Below are 26,358 nucleotides of genomic sequence, written 5' to 3'. Positions count from 1 at the left end.
AAGCCTTAGGATCCAAATTCAATGAGTCACAGTTTCTGCGACAGTAAGTAATCTCTGGATACTCAATTGCATGTGATCTTCCATATTCACTTTTTCTCCTCATGCCCAAGAGGAAACAAAATTTTTTTCAACATGAACATTGGTGCAGCCGTCACTGAACATCTCTTTGCACTAGGGAAAACTAGCACAAGGGGACAGTGCCCTATCTGGTTGTGTGAACAAACAGCTACCCGACTGCTGCCACAGCTGGGCTGGTCCTGAAAAGCCACACTGGGACTACGGCAACACTGCCGACCAATTCTATGTTTTCACACGTTAAGTAATAGAAAACTGATTTCCAAGGGCAAAACAGGATATTCCACGCTGAAGTGAAAACTGGTTGTCTGCAACTACTTGTAGTCCATGACACCACCAAAGCCTAATGTTTAACTGACTATTGTAACATGCAGTGCCCGGTGTACATGGGTATTTCTGCATTGCCCTAATTCTGTTGCGCACACGCTAGTGAGGAAATAAAGCAGCAAGCAGCCTAACCTGTCCAGAAGCTTACAGAGTATCCAGCCTGAAGAATAATACTGCAATACTTCCCAAGATACTTATAGAACACAGTAATTGTTAATACTTGCATGCTCATGTCCTCTGTTAAACTTGTCATATACAGCTGAGAAACTTAAAAAAAAAATTTAAAAGGGTTTCAAGTATTTCCAATATAGAACTTTTACTTACAGGGAGGATATCCCAGCAGCAGTTCTTTCCTAGCAGCATGACCAGGATAAGCAGCGAAACCAGCCAAAGCCAAAAGTAATCCCAGGACTTCTCTGGATTCAAGAGCCAAACAAGCAAAGCACTAACCTAAATGTTAAAATCCATGTTTAAGACCAAGCCAACACCTTATCTAATAATTTGTGGAAAGCACTAATGAAGATTATATCCCCTAGTAAACAAAACATCACATCAGCTTTTTTTTTTTGTTTTAAGAAGTTAACCACAGTTACCTAGAGATAGATACTGCTGCCTTCAGAGGTACATTATAGGTAGTCCTGCTGCTGCTACATAGCCTTAGGTGATGGTTGCAACAGCTGCGTTGAAGAAGTAAAGCAAGCAAAGATTTTTTCCCAAAATTAGAAATATACAATTTCCAAAAATGGGAGCAAAAGACAAAAGGTAATAAAAAATACTGCTGAAGAAAGGTTTAATTAAAAAAATCAGGAATTCAACAGTGCCTAAATCTTTATTTTTCATAACCTACATATTTTTTTCAAATTAGACAGTTTTACATTTTTATGACACAAAAGGAAACTTAAATTACTGATAGTTTACATGTAAGCTTGATTCCAGTCTTAATGGAAGAAGAACAAAAACAAAAACCCTCAAGAAGGCTCCCATATTACACTTCTATTTCGTGAATTGGCAGCTGTTAGGTCTCCTTAGAAATCTTCGATTGTCTGCTGCTATTAGTGTAATAGGTTACAAAGCACATAAAAATCCCTAACTGTAGCTAGCTGAAGGAGATACAGAGGAAGGTATGCACCATTACAGTCAGCTGTTGCTCCTGATACACTGCACCACACTCAAACAAGGGCCTTTCTGCCAGCTGCTGAAGTCTTTGAAGGATAATGCAGCAACATAAAAAAATTGCCACTGTTCGTAAGATTTCTAACTGGCAAACGACAGCGTCACAGTGGGGGACTGATCTGAAACAACAGTAAGTTTTAAAAGCAACCTATTTTTTTTTTAACTGAAAGTCTCAGATCCCATTTTGACTTGTTTTCACAATTAAAAGCATGGCCAGAGTCCTACAAGGTAAAATGCCAATTTCAATTACTGTATCCCTGCACCTTTAACTCAGCTACTGCTTTTCGGAGATTTTGAATTTTAAAAGCCACAGTTTAATCCTTCTATGTATCGTAGCAACAGCCTGCATGCAACTTCACAACTCTACTCTGAAAACTCCATTTTGTCACTGAGTGGAAAAAAAAAGAAAAATCTCAAAGTAAAATGCAGTAAGGATAAGTTGTATATTACACAGCTATTTGGCGTGTCACTTTTTTTCTTTTTAAGAAAAAAGCTATAAAAACCACATCAGAGGAAGGTTTAAACTTTCAATGCAACAGACTGTTGCTGGGTAAGCAGTAATTACAGTGTATTGACCTAGCACAAATGGCAGCAGAATACATTAGAACGGCACAACACACCCCGCTGGTGTCAACATATCACCTTAGGTACCAGTTGAGCATTATGACTAGCTGTACACAGTCGCTGTAAGGAACCACTTGTGATTGTTTGCAGCTGGTAAGCCTTTCACTTGCAGCAGACAAACAAAATGAATCATACAGCTGGCCTAAACCATACACAAACCTAGCTGCCATTTTCACTGCCGCTGGGGAAAGGAGAAGCGTATTCAAAATCCAATGACAGAACTAGTTGAGTGGTTTTGGTGACGTCGTCTCAAGAGTCCTATCTCCTCTCACAGCAGTCACAAAGTGCGCTTTTTAAACAAGAAAAATCAGATCCCAGCATGCCCTACTTTGACCAGTTCTGCAGCATACAACAGGCTGGATTTAAACGGTCAACTAGTCACCAATTGATGCTCATAATAGGAAATTTATCAGGAGTCAACTTCTATAGTTACTTTACAGTTCTATGATTCATACGCTAAGGAAAGCACTGATATTCTTGAAAGCAGACAAGTAAGCTTCAGTGTGTATTTTTGTAGCAGTCTAAAATTCTTTCCAATTGAATTTGATTTTATGACAAAATTACAGTTTGACTGCTGAAATTCACTATTTACACTTTTGAATTGGTTACATCACTTGTTTTCAGAAGGACACAGGAAAGTATTTGAGGGCTTTCAAATAAGACTTCTATTCCATTTCCCTTTTGCAGTGAAGAGGCAGAGTCAGTTCAGCACACCAGAATAAAATAAGAAAAAGAAAAAACAACAAATTAAAGTAATATTCAAACCACAACATTTAGTTTATCTACATCCAGCTCAACAGCAACATTTATAATATCAATAATTTTTATCAGATTTTTTCTTTAGGGTACCTTTTTATATGTTCTGATTATTTACAACTGTACAAGCAAAGCACACACTTCCAAGTGCACATATTTAATACAGTATTGACTATTTGCATTTACAGGTTTTTCAACAATCTGAAAAAGATCAACTGTGTAAGATCTTTAAGGTATATTACAAAAACTGCTGCTAGTTCCTGTACTACAGTATGTTTACCCAGTAAGACCAGTGACAATAGATACATACTGTAACTGAGTAATTCTGTATTCCACTCATGCTAACCCTCCACGGGGTCAGACCTCATTAACTCTAAGCTGTCTTGTACAAAAGTTAAGGCAAAGTCATTTTCAAGTTTAAATAAAATTCAAGTCTTTAAATATTGGATGGAAATAATTCTTTAAAAAAATCAGTTGTTTAAATAAACATTTTTGTGGAATAAACTGTACTGTCATAATCAGCAGGAATGATTTTTGTCTGAACTTCCTGCAGTTTAAACACTTAAAGAAAAACTTTAGGCATTTTAAAACAAAAATAATTTATATTCAACTTTATTAGAAACTCGCTAATTTAGTGCATCCTTGTCCTTCAGAAAGCGCATCACTTCTAAAGTAAATAAGTGTGAGAAACCTCATCCCAGAGGTAAATATCAGGGATCTCTTCCTCTACCACACAAAACAAACACCATTATCTCACGTCTTGAAAAATTCAAATCCATATGCCAATGCTCGTAGTTACAGGAAGACGTCAACACAAAGCTGACTAAGATATGGACTCTTTCAAAGAGCACTTGGGGCAGAGTTTAAAAAAAAAGTCTACACAGAGCACAGGGGTAACCAGAACATACAGCGCTGACTCAGTTAACTCCCTTACAAGCACAGGGAAGCTAAGGTTATCACAAGAAGGCTACAGTGCTTTCTCCTGATAACACCCACTAACAGGCTTCACCACCATAGAAGCTCACAGACTTAATTCTTTCTATTCACAATGTGCTTTGTATTTGCAAATTATAACATCAGTTTTATTCTGGAGTGAGAAGATGGTTACTTGCTTGCAGTAAGTCGAAAAAGGAAGTATTTTAGAAAGACTGCTATGGTGCTCCGTAGGATTCATTTTGTGTGTGCAAAACATCAATAGAAGATTAAATTTTTAAAAATGCTAGAAACAACTACTCATTTAACCTAAAAGTGCAAGTTTGTTTGCTGACACTTAGTACAGCAGCCCAATAAAAAAAAAATCTTCAAGGTCACATACTAATTAATAAAATATGTCTACTTCCTTGCACTCTACACACTAGCTGCCGTTACCAGTCTTTTGGACACTTTAGATATGTACTTGCAGACCAGTTTATTAAAAATATTGCAGCAGCACGTTTCTGCTTAACAGTTTAGAAAAAACTCACTATACAGAGCTTGCACTCACACAGCCACAGAGAGGCTTAATAAAAAGTTGATTTTTTTTTAAAGACGAATATTTTACATCTTGAAAAAAAATAATCACACTAAGCTTCACCTCCAATTAAGCACCAACCTAAATGTAAGGTTTAGAACAACTATCCAGAAATATCCAGAAAAATAGAATGTTTGTTCAAGAGGGGAAAAAGTATTTCACAGAAAAATAACTTGCAGGCATTGTTATATGCCTAGTATCACTGCAAGCTCCTAACCAGCAACTCATTCTCAGGTATCTTAGTGGGAACATGGGTTTAATTTGTGGGAAGCAGACCTCTTTTCAAATCCCTCCCAGGTGTTAGTTTCACTGAGGAGATTTTGGAGGGGTACTCTGTTCTTTGTTTAAGCGTTTGCCAACGGCTGGAGGTGATGATCTGCGTCCTGACTGTCTCCTCTGGTCTTTGGGTTGTCCAGGATGTGACTTTGCAGGAGGAGGTTCTCTGTTTTTCTCTATTGTTTCTGTGGGCTTTCTTTCATCTTTTCCACATGCTACAGTGTTTGGCTTCTGTTCCTTCTGGGGTTGCAACGTAGGAGGATCTTTAGTTGTTCTCTGGCAAATTTCTGCATAACTAGGTTTTCGCAGTTCCTGTGAAATCAAAAGCAAACAGGACAGTGAAGTTAAGGCATCCTGAGGAAAAATAAAAATCATTTACTTTTATGAACAAAAAAGGTAAAAATCTTTGCCCCAAAAGACCGCTGCAGTAAAATATGCAGATGAGGGCATGAGCATGAATTTTACAGAAGTTGTACAGACAATAAGGTTCAAGACAAGGTAAAATGCAAAACAGTATGCCAGAAAAATGGGGGTACTGTGACATGGCAAAATATTTCTGATTCAAGCAAACTAAGACAGCTGAAAGACAATGAATACTCTTGTTTAAATACCAACTTATGTATTAACGCTTCTACCTCAAGGATACTACCAAGAAGAGAATTCAGACAGAGCTATCATTCACCAAGTTATTTTAAACATTTTTGCAGTGTTAACTGCATAATTGTATCGTGCAAGTAATCACGAGGCCACCAACACAAGTTTAAGGATACTAGGCTCACATGATTAAGCAACACTGGGTAGCAATGAAAGCAATATTCTGTTAAAAGCATCAAACTGGATCATTAAGAGAAAGTGAAGTAATAAGGTCACTTACTATGGCAGCCCCATTGACTTGTACCGATTTACATGCAGTGCTGAGTGTGGAAGAAGAAAGCCTTTCTGTACTCTGTGTCTCTCTCTGCTGTTTATCCACAACCTTGGAGTCCCTGTAAGCATCCAGCAAGAAGCAAGGCTCATGAAAAGCAAAACTTCAGGATAGATGAATAATCTAATAATGGGTGTAAAGCTGTTGAGTATGATTATAAGAAGTTACAGCTATAGTTTGCCTAGCACATAATGACTAGCATTGCATTTAAAAATGCTATCAAATATTAAAGAAAAGATATTCCTGTGGAATTTGACACTATTTGTAATTTGCGACATTGATAGCATTTGGTTGTTATCTTAACACCTCTATTTGATTTGCAGGTTCTAAATAAGGTCTTACTGAAAGCTTTATTTATTGTATGGGCAATGATACTGCCCACAGGACCATAGGTTTACCCTCTATGCTTCAAAGACAGTAAGGTATTCATTAAACTTCTATATACTTGCAGAGACTGAAACAGCACAAAATTTGTCTGCTGAATGACTGACTGAATCTCTATTATGATACTGTTCAGAAATTAAGCTTTATTGTCTTTATTACAAGTATAATATGCAACAAAATATTATTCTTTTCACTGATCAAGATTTGAATAGCCATTTACAGTGTTCCACTGATCCTTCTGATGAGAGAAAATGGAAATGTGATTCTGAGCAGAATAATTACAGCTATGTAATTAAGTGCTTACTCAGAAGACGGGGATGGCGAAGGAGACCTTTCAAACGTCCTGGGCAATGTAGAAGAAACTGGCAACAACGGCTCTCGAGGAATTCCCGATGAAATAGTGTTTGTACTTGCATCCACATTAATGTTCTAAAGGAGGGGAAAAAAAGAAGGGCAATCTTAATATCTGATATATGGTTTACCTGAAGATTAACACAATCAGTAAACAGTTTACAAGTTGATTTATAAAGGTGAATTGACCGTAGGAAGACACAGAAGGATCCAATGTATCTATTGTAACAAAAGAGATTTTTCCTTTACAATTATTTGGAAACACAGACAAACAAAATCGCACACTGTGGCTCCTCCCCCCAAAATTGGGGGAGGAGCCACAAAAATTAATTCCCTTTGGGACATATCCGGATGACAAAAGTCACTTCATTCAACCTGGCAAATTCGGACCTGCTGGTGACAAAGCAGGCTTTGTTCCTCTTCACATGACCATAGGTAGCCTATTAAGGTGTAAGTCTCCTGGAGTTACGCACCAAGAATCATCATCTTCAAAGCTCTAGCTCTGCATCATCCCAAATAGCTGGTGCTAAAACATACTAACCTTTTTTAGAAAAAAAAAAATGAAGCTTTTGCAAACTAGGATACGACCATAATTTGAAAGTCCTTTTCTTATGCTGTAAGGGTGATCTGCTACGAAGCAGAAGAGGTTTTTTTTTCATAGCCCTTAAAAGATTCTGGTAGGGCCAAGTGATACCGTGCTTCCAGGTAAAAGCCAAATAGGTTCAAGATACATACATAAATATATATTGTCACAAAATAAGAAAAGAGAAAGACTTTATCTTGAAAAATGGATTTCTGACATTTATAACCATTTTGGTGGTGGTGGTGGGTTGGGTGTTTTTTGTTTTGTTTTTTAATGAAGTGCTGTGTCCTTTGTATTGCTTCTGACCTGTCTGACTCTAGAACCAGAACAGATTCTGGTAGCAGATGAGAGTGTAGAAAACATGAGACTCCTGTGGTCACTGTTACAAAGGAAAATGGTATTTGACGACACTGTTTCAAACCAGGCAGCATAGATTACTGCAGTAGATCTAAGCCTAGTTTTACTCAAAGTAAAACCATAAAAGGTAGGATGTTCAGAAATAAAAGAATAGCTTCTAAAGTTTTAGTTTTACTCATTATAGTAGTGTGTGCAAAGCCTTGAGACTGCAAGTTGCTGAGCATTCCAGCCAAGTTCAAAACTGTAGGTGCCTGGTCAAGCGTGAATAGCTTCAAGTCAAGCAGACATGCAAGTGCTGTTCCTAGGCCAAAACACTCAGCCCCTGGTCTGTCAGCACTGCAGTTTCCTAGTTAGAAAATGTGGGATCATTAACACCTGCCATTCCCCAGACCTACATCTAGAAGAGCACCATAAAGCAAAGCGCATGAAGATGATGATGCATGGATAACAACCATTGGAAACACGCAACTTAAGTTCACTCAGCTTTTGTACGTTGGACTTGCCCATCTATAAAGAGTAGCACTGTGTAACCCTACATCAGGTGACATGAAAAAATTCTGAGATCAAAGTGAAAAGCAGCCGGTATACATTGGCAAGATTCTAATGTAAACTCAAACACCTTTGTAGTAGAGCTCAATCAGTCTTTGGTATCAGTTGCTATTACCTCATTCCTTATTAACACCAACAAGGAAAGACAGCACAACGCGTTTCTTCCATACAATGGTATAGACTAACTCATGCAAGCTGGAGAAAAAAATTAGGACATCAAAGGAAACTTTTTAATGTGCCAGTGCATCGCATATCGTAAAACCTTGGTGCCTGACCTCTACAGAGGTCTACAGAGGTATAGACTGCCTCTACAGAGAAGAAGTGTAAGTTCTTTACATTAAGTGCAAAGCAAGTGCTAGATTTTTAATGGGAGAAGCAATGGGTTTTCAGCCGTGGCATCAATAGCAAGTGCTGGAATTATATTTAAAACCTGAAATAAGGTAATAAAAAACACTTCAGAAATAGAGGTAAAATACTTTAAAAATAGGTCTTGGCCAGGAACAGACTACAGTCTGGAGTACTCACTGACACTAAGTTAAACTCTGATCTTATCATGGCACTGTCCTGCATATTCCCCCTAAATGCAACCCTGGAACAGTTGTCCCTGTTACCAACTGCAGGAGACAACAGATGGCTTGTCTGCGCAATCGCTGCACCTGGTGCAGGCTGCCCTGCCGCTTCCTTTCTTTACCAACACACACCCTCCCTACCCACCCTTGATATGTGGGCACCAAAGAAAACACTTCTGCAATAAACTGGTTTTAGAGACCAGGCAGGAGAGATACTGGTGTTTCACCATGTTGCTTTACATTGCTATATCCAGGGGTTAATTTCTTCAGTTGTGGTACAGCTAGAAAAACACAAATTAAATTAGAGCTACCAAAAAAAGCCAATATAGACTTCCATAGCCTAGACTGTTCCATAGTACACAGGGTTATTAGATGAGTCTTGAGAGAGGAGAACTGTCACTCACAAGTGGCATGGTAGAGAGAGTTCTAAACCAAATCTTTGAACAGCTACTGAACATTAATTTTCAACTGCATCTCTACTACATCTAGAAAGCAGTGGTTGCCAAGTCATTCTGGTATATTTTTATCTTTCCAAGTAATATGACAAGACAATGCTGGGATCCAGCTGGTTTTGGTAACAGTTCTTGTTCCAGCTATGCTGCTTAGTGTACTGAGATTATGTAGGCAGCTTCTTTATATTTCAGTGCTTAAAAGTTTGTCTCTGTCACTTTAAAGTGTTTTATATAAATCTCAGAAGTCTAACTTTCGAACATGAGGAAAACTTTTATCACATATTTTTCACCTGAGTCTATCAAAAAGCCTGAGGCAATTACGAACAGCAAAGAGCATATTTTCTAATCTCTGCTATTAACATCTACTTATACTGGTGCTCATACTCCCAAACTATTTCAAAAGGAATACTCAACGAATTTTAAGATATAAGTGAAGAAGGCAGCAGCACATCATTTGACCGCTATCTTTTAAAAGCATTTCTTAGGACCCATGCAAATCCACAAGTCTTTTCCATGTACAAGCCACCAAATCTGAAAACAAGAGATATGCAATGCTTTGTTTTCCCAACAAAAATGAACACTGGTTACTCACTCTTTCTTTTGACGTTCCTATTACCATGCTGGATAGCCTGTTTTCAAAAAGGTCTTCAGTCTTTAAATTGCCAGCAGCCCCAGGTAATGGAGGAAAGCTAGATAAACCCAATTCAAAGCTAGGAGACGGAGGTTTTGGGGGTGGTGGAGACTGTGTTTGGCCTCTCTGGAACAGAAACAACATGTTGAGGTTACTGCACTGGATGACAAAGAGACAGACGTGGAACTTCACAGGTATAAATCAAATGCAAAATACAGTTTGAAGCCCTAGAGAGGCCTCCTCCATCCCACCTCCCAAGATACAGCACTCAGGAATAGATACTTTCATTTTTCACTGCTGCCCTTAAAATATTTAACTGTTATTTAAATGTGATGGCATAAGCATCCTTAGATATTTCATATGCGTAAGTTTTAGTGATACTGGTAGAATAAGAGAAGTCTTCTTGCCAACCCTTCCTTCAGGATGGACACTTACACTGACAGATAGCAAAACAGAATGGTTTAGATATCATGATATAGTGAAAATATAAAGCACATTTATGTGGTTGGTAACATTCTAAATGAAAGGCAGGAGTCAACAAGAATCTTTTATCATGTTCAGATAAATTAAGAAGTGGCAAGAGAGCATGCCTTGCATGTAGTGTAGACAACATGCAATTAATATGAATTTACATGGTCACTTCACAAAAATGCAAAGATAAATGTCAAAACTATTGCTGAAACAATGTGAATTTTTTTAACTAAATCTAAGAAAAACAATATCCCAGCAAAAAAAAAAAAAGTCTGCTAAACACAACTATTTTGCAATACAGACAGCAGGCAGTTCAGGAGTTGAGTACCACAATTAAAGACTACTTGCAAGGACCACTTGTAAGGATTTATAAAGCTAAATGCTCTTTACACTGAAAAAATAAAATCCCTTCTGTAATATGCTGTAACTGAAGTTAATTGTTAACTTCTTCTACATCATGTAAACAAAGTAGTAACTGTTTCATGACTGCTCAGGCCTGTGTTAAGGTCATCTCATCTGCAGAATACCAAATGCAAAGCATTTTGAGACCATTCCTATTTTGAAAAGGAAAATATAAGTATATAGTCAAAATGGTCTGAATGCAAGAACAATGCTTCTGGACAGAAATGTGCTGCACCACTTACTGTTCCCCCACACACCTTCCTCCTCGTGAAGAGCAACAGATACAAAACTACCCTCAAGGTCTTTTCAGAAACTACAGTTCATGTCAAAAGAAGCATGTGTCAAGAGGGAAGTAGGGAAAGAACAGAGGCAAGAACAACTGCAGCTCCTAGGACTGCTACTGACCCAGCATTACCTGCCAGAACACAGTTTAAGAGCACTACAGGAATGGAGGCTGCAAACCTCCAAAAATATAAGTCAGATGACCTGTCAAAGGGTCACAGTGGGAGACTACACTTAATCCAGCTCAAACTGCAAGAGGAACAACCTTTTTTTTTTTTTTTTTTTTTTTGCTTTTTTAAGGAACTATTCTTCAAATCACAGCACTTAGTTTTCTTAAAAGGGGACTGAAGTCCTCAATAGATAATGCTTCTGTATTTTCTACAAACATTTTAAGTTATAAAGAATGGTCCTAAAAAGCCCAACATATTAAGAGACAAGTAGTATGAACATATTAAATTAGGGGAATTACATGGATTTTAAGCTGCATACTGCATAACATTTCTCAAATCAACTTATGACAAGTTGAGAAACCTGCTTATGTCTTTATGTCTACAGTCAATTATAATCCAATAAAAAGGTTCATGCTTTCTCATGCAAGTACGCATACTCTAATTTTTCCTTGAAAAAATAAAAATCAAAAGTTGCCACTATTCAAGCACAACTGGTTGCAGTTGTGTCCTGTGTACACTATATCTAGTCACTACAGCATCATACAAGAAACAGGACCCTGGATTCAATTACTTCTATAGTCTAAAGGGGTCAAATGTTAATCCTTCACTTCAGAGTATGCTCCTGCCCAGTGTACACAGTTGTGGGTGTGCAGCAGGTCTCATCTCTGTTCAAGTCACATTACTGGGCAGTACAGACGAAAGATTCATGGGTCTGAAGAGACTAGAAGGAACCTGGCTGCAATTAAAGCCTGGGGCTGAGAGAAAGGAACTGTGGACCTCCAAAGAAGTTATGTCTACCAGTTTTACATTCAAAGTTAACATAGCTTTTACCGTCAGCTAAGTCAGAAGAACATCTCTGCTCAGTAAGAGCGTCCAAGGTAACCCTTTCACTCCAGCCACTCACTTATACGCCTAACCTGTACCACTTTCTTGTTCTTCCAAAGACAGAAAATAATGTTTATAGGAAAACACCAAACTAAAAATTCAAGCAGCTTTGAATGGGCAAGAGAAAGCAGTATTGAGAGTCCTACATGCAATCTGATCTCACTGAGCTTTGACAAGTTTGACAAGAACTAAAAGCAACCAAAAGGAAGGAACCACTTGCCACTTCATGCTTTCCAAACCTTGATGCTCCTGCATCCAAGTCCCCCAAGGCTACTCAAGTGCAGGAGCCACAAATCCACAAATGCAATGATTCCAGATCTTTGAGAAAGTGTTATGGCTCATGCAGTGGGGTTACTTTGCAACTGTAACATGAGTAAGGGAATACTCCGGTTCAAACTCAGGAACACGCTGTGTGTGGCAAAAAAACCCAGACACTTCCTGCAATTCATCAAATCAAACCTTAAGTCTTACCAAAAAATTACAATTTTTTTCTTCTACACAGTATCTAGTCAAGCCTTTTTAAGTATCAAGGTTATTTAGGTATTCACCTTGGATTTCAGTTTACCAAAACTAGTATTTCAATAGCGTTAGTACACCCCTACCAAGTGGTACTTGGAAAGGATTTAAGAAACAGAACTGACCATTTACTAACTATCATTCTTGCTATACATTATGTCACATGAATCTATAAGATGTTCTTCAACATCTACACAAATGATAATCAAGTATTAGTGGTTTGAACTTAGTTATTTAGCTCTCCCTGAATATGTCAGCTGGTATGCTGACAAAGTAACACTAAGATGGAAATTTTGTGCTAGTATAGAGCAAAAGGTAATTTTAACTTTTTCCTGACTTCTGCATTAACAATCTTCTCTGACACCCAAATGCAATAAGCTCACATGACTGCTGTCTTCAGTCAACTGTGACATACAATTGCTTGCGCAAAAACTCATCTCACCTGCTACTCCACATAATATCCATACTATTGCCTTGTTACCCTACTTTTATTATAGACTAATACAATCATGAACACTCACTGTAAACTTGTCCTCCCTTTTCTTTCGGTAGCCATATGAGTTTTTCCTAAGGGAAAGAAAGCAGTTATTAGAACCTTGCCTATAGATAAATGGAAGGCAGTTGGCAAAACCAGGAGAAATTAATTCAAAAATTTATTTCATCTATCTTCATTCTAGACAGGTTATTAAAAAAGTGTTTTAGGGAAAAATTAAAGGTAAGGATCTTATACAAGTCAGCATAAGAATACAGTGGTCACAAATAATTCCGGCATTTAAAGCATCTCTGTGCCGATTACATATAAGGCTTAGACAAAACCTTTCAATACCCAAAGTAAAGGGTTTGTCTTTTTTTGATGGCTGTGCACCTTTGAAATACAGCTATTTTCAAGTCCTGTAAAGCCCCTCCAAAGCATTTTCAGCACTTCTCCCCCAGCCCTGCTTCAACTAAAGCCCCTCCACACAGCAGTTTGAAATCTGCAGTGCGTTCTAATGTTTCAATCTATTTTGTTTTCTACTTGACTTAAGTACTGACAATTCCTGTACATTTTCGTACTCCACTTAAGCAATCTTGTTTTCTATATCCTTAATCATACTCTCACATCCACTAGTTACAACACAATTTGGCAAAACAGATTTAGACAAGTATTACAATCCTTGCACAAAATCCCCACTTAATTTTGCAGTGATACAACACAAGTCTAATATAGAATCATCTGCAAAAGACTTAAGATATTTTCCAATTCAGTAAGTCACTCGATGTGATTTACTTGGAGACAAAAACACAGCCATTATTAAACAAAGCTGCACAGTACTTTTATAAAGCACTTAGAACTGTACAGTACTGAATAAATTCCAGGATAAGCCTGCTAAATTCTCAAATTAATATTGGTGCCACCAATTTTCAGCTCCCCAGGTGAGGTTTTTTTGGGGTTTTGTTTGGTTGTTTTTAACCTGCATAACAATAGTTTTCTTTGAATGTAATCTTTTTTCCTTCATCCATACCAATCCATCACCTTTGTTGTTGTAAATTTCTAATTTGGGCAAAATTCTGACCTTTCAACTGAAAAAATTAACAATGAGCACTGCTAGTACAGGTTCAGGTGCACAGCCTACACTGCTTAACAATGGAATGGGCAGACCTGCTTCATTAAATTCAAACAATCTGTAAAAACTTTTTTACAACAGATGAAGAAAGGACAGAGGATTAGATGTTATCTTACAGCTGTAAATTGTTCGTCAGTTGCCACTGACGATTTTCATTTGGTAGGAAAGCATGCAAGTCCACTTTGCTTATGTTCTATCTTCAGCACTTTAGAAGCAGCAATACCAGGTTCAGAGGACAACCATCGAGGACACTCACCTTCCTCTACCTAATCCAGGAGACGAGTCAACACTGGTCTGTTCCATCCGTCCAGTTCCCACTTCCCTCTTGGTGTAACTCGTAGTAGCATTCTGCATCCGTGTCCTGTTTTGTCCCGGCTGCCGCGTCTGTGGACTCCTGACGCCATTGATTAAACGATCAGCAGAAAAGTTGAATATTGTAGGACTGTCTAGAAGCCCAGGTCCCCTTTCTGCACTGGGTATTGTATGTCGTATATGAGACTTGCTAGGATTCCTACAAATTCAAAAGTCATTTCAACATACGTACTATGAGAGATCTTCTGAGGCCTAAGGCTATACACAGAATTGAGAAGAAGCAAGGTCTTTAGTCCTTTATTGCAAATTTATAAGAATGAAAAATATCCAATTTAATAGGTCATGTGAATTCCCAAAATTAACCTTTTCGCTGTCTTTTTTCAACTATGGCTTTACTAAAAACTACTTGAAATTGAAAATACTATACAAATAATCCTTCCTGCTGATCACATGCCATCATTCAGTGTATTTCATCTGAATGCCCTAGATCACGGAGCAGACAAGTTCTCAGTTTTCAGACAGTCCATTTACATTTAGAAACAGTACATCCACTAACAGCAGCACCATCTGCCCTTTGGCCTCACTTAACCTTGCACCACGGTCAATTTCACAAGTATTTTCAAGTTAGCTGGTGTCACAAAAATAAGCAGATTAAAAGCCCACGAGCCAAATACTAGAATAGTACGTATATTGTTAAAAGATTTTTGAACTTGCCTGTTCCTGGGAGGATATTGTCTGAGCGTAGTCAATGGAGAAGCAGCAGGCTTAAAGGTTGGAGATGTGAACCCATTGATAAAACCAGTATTTGGAAACGGCGTTACCTGAAGAATACATTGCATGCTCATAATTACAAACTGAGTACTATTTTTTCTTAACCCCATACTTCACATCATTCTATACAGGGCAGTACTTAAAACGTTGGCTCAAACAGCAATACAGCATTTGTCCAGTGCCTTGTAACCAACTTAGAAAATGCTGGGTTTTGAGAAGACATATTCAAGCTCTGATGATTGGAAAACATTGAGCCAAAATTCTTGGCTGTAAGCAACACTCCTATATCACACCATACTATGCACGACTTCAGACTACAGAGATCCTTCATCAAAGAGTAACCTACACAGCCTGTAAGTTTTTCTTCTAATTTATGTGTGAATCCCTCCCAAAAAAGAACAAAAATTGGTTTTTAGTCCCTCATTCTACGTATCTTCCATGTGACACCTAAATAAAGTCTAGAGAGTAAGTGGATGTTGAATAGGCCTCTGATTCTTTTCACATCTTACCACATTATTCTACATGTGAATTACTGTCTTGTTGCCTGAAGAAGCAACATTAGCAAAAGATTTTTTGGGGTGGGTGCATATCCATGTCTTGTATTAACAAGATACCTACAAACTTGAAACATGTTCATAGTAATTTCTGCAACCTCAACTAGCACACTTTCTTTTTTTCAAAATGAATGAATGAGTTTCGTTTAGGAAGTGTTATCATTAGCAACAGCAAATGCTTGTCTTTGTGCCCTGAAAACAGGCAAAATGCAGAACAGTAAGACTTGTACGTAGCATTCCTTCTACAGTTAATTAAATGATGAGAAACAGCTGGGATTAAGACCATTTTCTATAAAGGTATCTTTAAGCTTGTCTAACCTTTCTTGCAAAAGTTAAAGCAAATCGCTAATCAATGAAAAAAGTTTAACACCAAAGCTGTCATGTTGAACTACTGTTAGTCTAACCTAGCATTTGCTGTCATGTGTGCTATCTCAGACTCCAAAAATAGGCCATTAGAAGTTTTAATAAAGCTATTTTAGGAACAAAGTTTCATCAAAATACTGCTTTGAAGTGCTTTCTGCTTTAATAGTTACAACTTGAGCACTGTAAAATTCAATCAAAACTAGTAACTAGTGAACCTGTATGAGAAGACATTAAGCATACTAAAGGAAAACAAATTCAACTCATTGCTTAAAGGGACTCTAACAATATTCACCCCTTTTCTTTAAGAAAGGGTGACCTTTTTTTGAGACAAAAATGTCATTTTCATTTTCCAGTAACAGCAAAAGCATAAATTTGCTTTCTCCACAGAATTCATCTGGCTCATATAAAGTACACTTTTTTAATACAAGCAGGAGAAACCAGATCTTCTTAGTACTATTAAGTACTTGAAGAAGTAGGTAGGTTTAGAATTTTGAGGACAACTGTTACCATATTCTAGTTTCAGAACTAAAACTGGATGTCCATGCAAATGGGTGTATTAAATCTCTAATAAATGAGACAAAGCATTGCTAGTGTTTATGCTAAGGCACAAAAGAAATTTCTGCTATATTTGCACACAAGTCTACACACAAACTGCAACCCTGTCTCATGGAAATTATTCCTGTGTGATAGTCTCTCATGGTCCCTGTTCTCAAGCAATTTCTATTCAAATATAGCTCTTCCTATAAAAGGTTCAAGAAACATATTAATGTACACAAAATGCAGCTAACCAATGACAATATGCTGCAGAACAGCAGGAGGTAGAGCTCTGCTAGCTGGTTTCTTAAGAAAGGTATGAGATCTTTAATGCTGGCAAACTTGAATCGTCTTCCCCCAAAGGCCAAGACTAGTAAGCTTTCTGGAACACAAAAAGTTCCAGGATGACATAAGGCAGATACACACTGTGCTGTGCTTGAACCTGTGGCCAATTAATCTATGTCTTCTACACCAATGCCATCCAACTACTTCACTATCCCACAGCAAGTCTGTGCAGTGGTCAATCTTAGTTATCTAGAGGTAGAACAGTTTTCATTGCTGCTTAATAAGGTGGCTTTTCTCCTGAAACAGCATCATTCACTGTGCTACCCTGTCTCCTCCGCATTCTTCATCTCCCTGAAAAAGCCTCCCCCTGCAAGGGTTCTGGCTACCTTCCCTGCGCGTAAAGTATTTAGCACACCAACTTTTTAATTAGCTTGCTGTTTGTTACACAAGAAGTTTGCTCAAGTTTGTTCAAGGACACTTTAATCCTCTGCCAAAAAAGCTCCAACAAAGCTTCTAGTTTTGAGCATTGCTACCCTAGTTTTTTAGCTGCAAGTCAAGAGGCATTTACAGAGGGGAGAAAGAGGTTCCACATAGAGCAAACAGTCTCCCAGTCATTACAGAAAGCTATATTCACATTAGCTTCTGTAGGGTAACAGCGGCAGCAGACTACAAAGGCCAAGGTAATTCTGATGGGACTGTCACAGTGGAGGAAAAGATGAAAGCAGCATTCCAGCATGTATTGGACATCTCATTAGCATATATATGGTCTTATTGCTATCACTCTAGCTCTAAGACTTACCGATAGCCCCTTTAAGAAAGTTGGTTTTTTTTTAATTAAGCAATTGAAAAGTGAGTATTTTTTAAAGTAATTTTATTTTTTATTGCCAAACAAGATGTTACTTTTGCACAGAAAATATTTTGCTTTTAAGAACATGCTGAATAAGGTAATTCAGCATGTTAACCTGGAACTTCATTTTCTTGCTGAAAGATCAATATACTAAGGTATCCTTATTTATCTGATTCCATTAAGTTTATTCAGTACATATCAGAATTGTTTTTTCTCCTAGTCACATACATTTTCTGAAGATCTAATTTCTAAGGAGGCTTTTAACCATTACTAAAAGAAGTCTTTAGGAAAGATATGTTTTGGTAATGGCTAGTTAATAATCTTTACTAAAGAACTGCCTCAAAAAGTTCAAGAGAATCACACTGCAGCCTGAGACCAGATACAATCTTCAAATAATTCATCTTGAACACCATGGGAAGAATTTTAAAGAACTTTTTCAAGAATCAGTATCTTAAACTCCCCCTTTCGGGATACATATGCTTCCTATACCCCAAGACTTAAAAAGAATGCACCCGTTTGATAACCAAGAGACTTACCAATGAAGGGTCAAGGTAGCTGTGTGTGGCTGACCAGGTCTGTGGGCCAATTAAGCTGTACAATGGAAACTGCTGATGGGGGCTGTATACCGGAGGTAAGTAAAAGGATGTTGTGTAACGCTGCTGTGTGTAGAGGTTCATATCCAGAGGTCTATATCCATTCTTTGGCAAAAATGTGTTTATAGCTATTGCCTTTGCTTTTATCCTTGCCTGCAAAGGAGATTAGATTATTTATTACAGCAGCCTTTCAAATTAAATCAAAATGGTTCAAACTAGCAGCTCTCAAACTTCTACTGGACACTTGTCAAGTCACTGCATTCTCCTTCAAGGAAGGCAGAAACAACTGAATGCTTCCCTGTTGGCCTGATGGTGGGATGCATGTACCACCGCCAGAAGGGAAGAAAAGGAGAAGTAAATGGCATGTGCTACATTTCAAAGCCCATCTCCAGCTCAAATGACTACTCAGATTGGACCACTTAGATTTGTATTAGAAAACAGCATGAGCCCCAGAATATATACACAACATGCCCAAAAGACACCCCTCCCATAAAGCTCTATTTACCTTAATTGGTTTTCCTTGGAAAGTTTTCACTTCTTCTCTAAGGTATCTGTAAGCCTTTAAAAAAGTAATTATAAAATTTGTCAAATAATTTCAACAAAGGAAACTTAAGTCTTGAGTCTAAGCCTAACCTAAGGCTAATTCTTGAAGCATCTGCTAGTTAGACTATAGAAAACCCTCATATGTAATCTGCATTTGGCAAGATTTAAGTTATTGTCGAAGTGCTTCAGTAGCATTAAAACAAGATTAATTTTTACGATCAAAGCATTTCAATGTGTCATACAATATATCAATATTCTTACTACAAAAAAAAAAAAAATACAACTGTTTGTATACAGCCAGGATATGTGAACAAGATAACACTCTTACAGGGTTATGTTTAATAGTACTGATAACTGGATATTAGCTAAGGAGAAGCACTACTGGTTTTAGAAGTTTCAGTATTTTTCTTTTAAAATTTTTACATATTTGTAATATACTTTAAAACCCATCAATCCACTCTCATCCCACCCTTGTTTACTGTTATATTCTAAAATGATTCAAAATAGTCTTACCTGCTGTGCATCAGCTTCTGATTCAAACGTGATGAACCAATTGTCATTATAGGCAAACTCACAGTTGATAAACTTAGGCAAATTATCTCCTTTGAAAAGTGCTTCAACCTCCTAAGGAAAGTGGTTTTGATAGGAAGGGAGAGAAAAGAGTGGGGGAAAAAGAAAATGGATGGACAGAAGAAAACATCAATTTGAAGTGCAGAAATCTGGAACTCCAGGTAAGAAAGACAAAAATCCCTTTTGGCCTTACAAAACAGAACTTAGAACTTCAGACACCTGCAGTAGTGTTAGCTGTCTCCAGTCTCCCCACTAACCAGAAATAATTCAAATAAGCATTGTCTAAAGGCCATGTGGCAAGTAGTAGTTGCTTGTTCCTTCATATCCAGGAAGATAAGCTATTTAGGCCATAGAGACACACTTAAATTTGGTGTCAAGTACAGAAAAATGTCTATTTCTCCCCAGTCCCCAAAACTACAGAGCCACGTGAAAACCTGTGCATACCGCATGGGGTAGAAACCTGCCCTTCCAGCAGAAACCTAAAGAAAGATACACTAACTCAAGGAACTACAGATTAACATATTTGAAACAGGGTTTGTTGTCTTGAAAACAATTGCCTAGTTAGTACAGAAGACTTGGACTTTATATTCATTTTAATCCATTTGCATATTATTTGTCACAGAGCTGAGGCATGCATCATCAAAAAGCAATACAACTTGGGAGGCCTTACAAGCACTTTGAAATTCTGCTGCTTAAATAAAGCCTGATCATGCTATGGCAGAAAACTTATCCTATTAGATCTGGCTTGTTAAGTCTAGATTTTCCAGACTGGCAAATTTAAACACAATGTATAAAACACTTCAGATCACCTCTTTTGAGAATAAAGACACCTCAGAACTTTGCTGTCATTAAGCGTTTAAGAGCAATCCCCCAGTACTAATATATCCAACCTGACAAACTAATGACAGCAGAGGAAAAAAAAGTATCTGTAGTATTAAAAGCTAGGCAGTCTTTGAAATGTTACATTTACAAAGCTAAAACCAGCTGATATTTTGAAGCTACATGTTATGGCATATCTAATTTCTTCCCTCCAATTCCTTTTAGCATTTTGTTTCATGCTCCTGTTTATTAATTAAGGCCACTTTTTGTAGTTAAACCGCAGTACTTTTTATTTTCGTATGAAGACTATCAAAAGCAACTCTTTCAGAATCTTTACTCTTCCTCGTAAAATTAAAGGGGGAAATAAAATACCTATTCATCATCAAGAACCTTTTTTTAAAATTCCAGTTGGTTTAATCCATGGCCCAGTCATTTTTTTTCTAGTCTTTCTGTTAGTCATAGTCCCAGATACAGAGTTGCATTGAATATCTTTCCAAGAATCAAGTTCTCCACTCTTGCTCTCATTCCACAAGCCAGCAGAGATCCTTAGCAACCTGTTGACACCTCCACCCTCAGCATTATGGAAATATTTGCAAAGTTACATACTTTATCCTAACAAGCTTCAAGGCACAGCAGTGGCATTTTCCATTCTAAGACTTATCTTACCTCATTTTTGTTTGCTATTTATCCAAGGAGCTGAGCGCTAAGTGCATATGGATAAGCCAGAGTCCAAGAATATTATGGTATCTCTACCAAACACAGCATTCCCAGTTTTTCAGCCCTCTGCACAGCTACAGGTTTTACCCACAGTCTTATTGAAGGTAACATGCTTCTAACAAATATATTTATTATCCAAACACATTCAATAGATGAGGGTTTAGACACATTGCTAGAAACTAACAATGTAGTAAGAAATGTGATATGCTTATTCAAATCTGGAATAAATCTAACTTCCAAATCCTAAGGAAAAAGCATTCTTTACTGAACAATTAAACACTTACTTCAATGGGGGTAGATTCAGGTACTTCACGTAAAATAACAATACAACGATTCTGATTTGGCCTAACTTTTTCTCCCTTCTCATCCACTTGGACTAAAGGCAACGCTAAGAGAGAAAAAAAATATGATTTTTAGCTGTCAGCAATCATTAGTTTTTAATTCTGAAGGCACACAGAGTCATGTTCTTTTTTCACTCTTACTTTAGTGGTAACATGCAATAGCCTTTTCTGAGAATTTAATCTTAGAATCCCTGATTGGAAGGGACCTAGAAGATCATCTGGTACAACTTTTCCTGGCAAAAGCACAGTCTAGACAAGATGGCCCAGCACCCTGTCCAGCTGAACCTTAAGTGTCTAATGTTGGGGAATCCACCACTTCCCTGGGGAGATTATTGATTATTTCAGTGGCTGATTGTTCTCACTGTTAAAAGTTTTCCTCGTGTCCCATCAGGATGTCCCCAGGAGTAACTTGCACCTATTACCCCTCATCGTAAGGTGCTAGACCTTACACTGTGTTAGTTCATTTTTCCAGCCTATCCAGATCTTCCTGCAGGGTTGCTCTCCCTTCCAAAATATCCACTTCCTCACTCTGTTTGGTATCATCAGCAAACTTTATCAGGGTATCCTTGATCTCATCATTCAGATCACTTATGAAGAAATTAAACAGAGTTTGCCCAATATCGATCCCTGAGGGACCCCACTCATTATAGGTTGCCAGCTTAAAAAGCAGCTATTTACCACCATCCTCCAGGTACAGCCTGCCAGCCACCTTCCCACCCACTGCACAGACCACAACACATCCATTTCTCTAGGAGGATGATGTGGGAAACCATGTCAAAAGCCTTGAAGAAATCCAGATAGACAATGTCCACTGCTCACCCCAAATCAACCAAGCAGCTAGCTTAGTCATAGAAGGCCATCAGGTTTGTCAAGCACGATTTGTCCTTGGTGACTCCTTGCTGGCTTTTCCCAGTAATGTGCTTCATTTAACTTGTGATAGCCCCCAGGAGAATTTGTTCCATAACTTTCCCAGGGACTGAAGTAAGACTGATGGGCCTATAATTTCCTGGATACTCCTTTAAGCCCTCCTTGTGGAGGAGTAACATTAGTCTTCTTCCAGTCTTCTGGGACATCCCCAGTCTCCACAACTTCTCAAAGATTATGGAGAGCAGCCTCACAATGACATCAGCCAGCCCTCATCACCCTCAGGTGATACTGTCACAGCCCACTGATTTGTAGGGGTCAAGCTCCCGTAAAGTTCACATATCAACTCTTCCTTCACTGACTGTCTGGGTCTGTTTTTGCATCAACTTGGATTTTTGTTCCTAAGGCTTGAGGCTCAACAGTACTGGTAAAGACAGAGGTCTCTGCCTTTTCAGCATTGTTGGTGACTAATTCACCTCTTCTGTTTAATGGCAGGCCAGGATTTTCCTTCTGTTTCTGCTTCTTGTTGACTGACCTGAAGAAGCTTTTCTTGTAGTTTTTGTCATCTCTGGCCAATTTCAATTCAAGCTGAGCTTTTGCTTTTCTAACTGCATCACTGCACACACCCTGGCAATGCCCTCATAGTTCTCAACTGTCATTCATCTGCTTTTCCATCTCTGGTACGTTTCTCTTTTGGTTTTGAGCAGACTCAGAAGCAAACAGTTAAGCCAAGGGGATCTTTTGGTCTGCCCACTTCCCTTACCGTTAAAGGGGATGAACTCTTTTTGTGCTTCCAGAAGAGCATTTCTGAAAAAACTCCCAGCACCTGCTAGCTCCTTTATCCCCCCCATGGAAGCTTCCCACAGAATCCCTCCCAGCTGAGCTTTGAGCAAGCTGAAGCTGCACTTCTAAAGTCTAAAACCTCTCTTAGTACTAGCCTTCAGCGTGCTCAGCAGGATCCCAAACTCCACAACATTGTGATCACTGCTGCCAGGGCTGTCATTAGCTGAGATATTACAAAGCAGGTTTTCTTGGTTTGTGAGCAGCGAGTCCAGCAGTGCCTCATTCCTGGTCGGCACATCTAACACTTGTATGAGGAAGCAGGCCTCTACGCGTTCCAGGAACTTGATGATTATGTGAGCTGCTGTATCTTCTTCCACTGAATGTCTGGGCAGTTGGAGTCACCCATAAGAACCAGGCTCTGTTGACCTGAAGCCTGCTTAAGTGACCCAAACATTTTGTTGGCTTTATAGTCCTGGTTTGGAGGTCAGTAGCAGGTGCCTACTGTAAGATTCCCCCTTGGAGATGACCCCTCTGATCTTGACCCAAAAGCATTTAATGGGGCTTCTACAATCTCCATAGTGATTTCCATACATTCAAGGTTCTCCTTAACGTAAAGCATGACTTCTCCTTTTCTTTGCCTGTCTTTACAAAACAGCCTAGTGTCCCACCACATCACACAATTTAAGCTCACATTCTCATTTACAGAGATCACTACTCAGTACCTCAAATGTGAAGTAGCTTTGACAAAACCGCAGTCCTATAATTGTGATGGTCTACACTGTGAGCTGCTTGCTTAGTGCTTACAGAAAAAGGATAGCATTTTATTGTGATACAGAACAAAAAAAAAGGAAGAGATTGAAACCCCAGATTAGCAGTAACCCAGATACAGCAATAACCAAAACACTTTCTAGCACTGAGGGATTTTTACTTACATCTCAGCACTTCAACAATCAGATCCATATCAGTACTGAGTTTCTTGACATGATCAAGGTTTGCTACTGTCATTATTGGCACATACTGATCACTGTCCATCTGTGATATAAGGTACATGTCACTGGCAAGATTTTCTCTGTTGGGAGAGAAAAAAATAAGAACAAGGAAATGTCACAGATGTAACTTTTGCCAACAAATCTGAGGCAAACAACTCATCACATAGAACGCAGATTGCTACACTAAATTTTGTATTCAGCATGTTTACAAACTCCCTAGTCCGTTCACTTACTGAAATTTCACTTCCTAGGAAACATGAACATTTTTCTTTTCATTCATGCAACATCTTTCTGGTTCAGGCAGCACATTACCCCCCCAAACACATAATACTGTTGGGAGTTTATTACTTCAAATGACCACTGGTTGTAACTGGTTATGCAACAGTATACAAATTAAGAATTGTTCTAAGTTATTAAGACATGTGTTTAAGCTGTTTTTACCCAGACAAGCACTGAGAATAATTAACTAAACTGCTTTGATGCTCTTGCATCAGTCTATACTGCAACATGTGTGATTCAGAGCCCTTTTTTTTTTTAAATTGATCCTTTATATTGTAAAGTGATCTACAGATGCACAAAAATCCTACTTTATCAATGCAAATTTTTAAATTATTAGCTTAAAGCTTTACAAAATGGCTTAAGTTACTCAGTTTTAATTTGCAGAAAAACATCAGTAACTCATTAAAATTCACCTGATCCATAACTGCTTGTAACTACTCTCACTAGAAAACAATGTATTTGCTAGTTTATGTTTTAGGCCCAGAAGTTTCACACAAGCTTTAACAGTTACATCAATACGATACTCAAATTTGTGTGTTGCTTTCCCCAATTACTCATCCTTCCCACTCAGTTTTAAGTGACAGCTGAGAAGTATATTGATATACATTCCAAGTTAGGTACTGGATTTTGTTAGTTATCCTCCAGTTTGCTACATTTTGGTATATACATACCTAGATAAACAGAATTCCAGTGTTTTTTTCAGTAATTCTCGTAAGTCTTCCTGACCTTCGGGCTGCAACTGTTCATTTCCACCTAATAATTAAAATACTTAAGTTTAAATTTTGTTATGCTATATTACACAGTATTTTAATCAAGCTATCGTGTCTACTGCTGTCTATATAACTAGTAACAATTTTTCCAATTCAATAAATGTTCATTAGTTCAGCACCCACCAAAATGGCAGAGGGACACTTTTTATTTAAAACAGAAAAAAGACCCATATCTCACTTTACTTGTCAATCTCTGTTCTCCAAATACATATAAATTTGAAGCAGTTTTATAAGAGCAGCTACAAACACATCTGAAAGTAAACACTGAGACAATTTAGCTCCCATATGTGTCTTCCAGTCTTAGGAAACCAATTTTCAGCTGACTAAACCCTGACTAATGCAACCAATACAGCAAGTGACCAGCATAATGGAGGCACTTCATACTTCTGGCCTTGCTCTAAATCCCCACCACATTAATCCAGAAAAGTGTTTACAAACCATAGTTATGAAATATCAGCAGATGTCCAATCAATTAACAACAGATGTGTGATCACTTAATATCTTGACTAAGAAGGAGACAATGGTTTAAGACGTTAAACTGTTAAAGATCGGAAGTTTACTGTGGCTTTTAGAGATTTGTAAAACACATGACATGTTTCATAAATTAGGGTTTTTTACAGGGTATTTCACACCAACAACTCCATTCCCTTCAGTAATTTCATCCTTTTCTTCAGCTCTCCTTAACCCTTCTTCCTAAAGCAACTCTTAAGTCCTCCCACTGTTTTGTCCTTCACATGTTCTATTCTGATGTAGATAATGCCAACACCTGAGAAATACACCTAGCCGGTACCACTATTTCTCTTCCCCATCTCCTCTTTCTTCCTTGCCCAAAACCTAGCAAAGACCAAATTTACATGCATTTTTAAAAAATAATAAAATAAAAATAGTCAGATTTCAGAGTTCGGACCACCTATGTCACTATTCATCTAGTGGCATAGATCTGACCTGCTATCCAGGTATTTACAATACTATTTGACTCATTAAAAGTTAACTGTTTCAGGCACGTAAAGGACACACTGACAAGTTCTAACACTAAACTGCGGAACACTGTTCCCTTCTAGAGAGCTAGGCACCATAAATATAATTTTCTGTTTGCCAGTTAGTAATTTTTTAATATTCCCCAACAGTACCGTTGAATAGCAGAGTCAAAGAGAACTTTCGGTTTTCAACACAAGCAAGGATGATGCCACAGCTGTGTCTGGTTTCAGTCATCTTGATTACCAACTATTATGGATGCTATACTGGTCATTTCAAATACACGTTATAAAATCAGCTAAGCACAATGCACATGGAACAGATGTCTCAAATCTCAAACAGCCAGTACATTTTCCTCTTTCCCATTCCTCATCTCCGTTCAAGTAGTAATCCTACATGCATCTTGCAGGCCTTCTGTCCCCTTCAGTGAAATATAAGCATGGCTGAACCTCTATGCTAGTTTCCAGAAGTTTCTTAAAACATGCCATCTGGTATAGGCTACAGCTACTAACAGTTGCACTGAAAAAAGTTCATGGAAGTTCATTAAAAAAGAATGCAAAGAAATCAAGACTAAACT

At 38.0% G+C, this 26,358-nt stretch overlaps 1 protein-coding gene across 6 annotated transcripts in view; it reads right to left on the bottom strand.

Moving 5' to 3' along the window:
* Nucleotides 1–1,212: 1,212 nt before the first annotated feature.
* The window catches only part of LARP4B (La ribonucleoprotein 4B), a 58,415-nt gene continuing 33,269 nt past the window's right edge, over nt 1,213–26,358 (bottom strand). For 5 of the 6 annotated variants that reach the window (XM_055805089.1, XM_055805088.1, XM_005233931.4 and 2 more), the window contains 13 exons: nt 24,708–24,789; nt 23,701–23,837; nt 21,065–21,168; nt 19,188–19,298; nt 18,637–18,690; nt 18,075–18,284; nt 14,899–15,005; nt 14,129–14,383; nt 12,790–12,835; nt 9,504–9,668; nt 6,355–6,479; nt 5,616–5,727; nt 1,213–5,053 (listed from right to left, as the gene is read on the bottom strand). In XM_055805089.1, the coding sequence (XP_055661064.1) occupies nt 4,772–5,053; nt 5,616–5,727; nt 6,355–6,479; nt 9,504–9,668; nt 12,790–12,835; nt 14,129–14,383; nt 14,899–15,005; nt 18,075–18,284; nt 18,637–18,690; nt 19,188–19,298; nt 21,065–21,168; nt 23,701–23,837; nt 24,708–24,789 (1,790 nt within the window). In that variant the 3' untranslated portion in view covers nt 1,213–4,771. The remainder of the gene's footprint in view (nt 5,054–5,615; nt 5,728–6,354; nt 6,480–9,503; nt 9,669–12,789; nt 12,836–14,128; nt 14,384–14,898; nt 15,006–18,074; nt 18,285–18,636; nt 18,691–19,187; nt 19,299–21,064; nt 21,169–23,700; nt 23,838–24,707; nt 24,790–26,358) is intronic. The other variant, XM_013296471.3, reaches the window with a different exon arrangement.

The sequence above is a fragment of the Falco peregrinus genome, chromosome 5 (assembly GCF_023634155.1).
Source record: "Falco peregrinus isolate bFalPer1 chromosome 5, bFalPer1.pri, whole genome shotgun sequence".
In the NCBI taxonomy this organism is placed as follows: domain Eukaryota; kingdom Metazoa; phylum Chordata; class Aves; order Falconiformes; family Falconidae; genus Falco; species Falco peregrinus.
The sequence above is the reverse complement of the archived record's forward strand: the minus strand, read 5'-3'. Positions and strand labels throughout refer to the sequence as shown.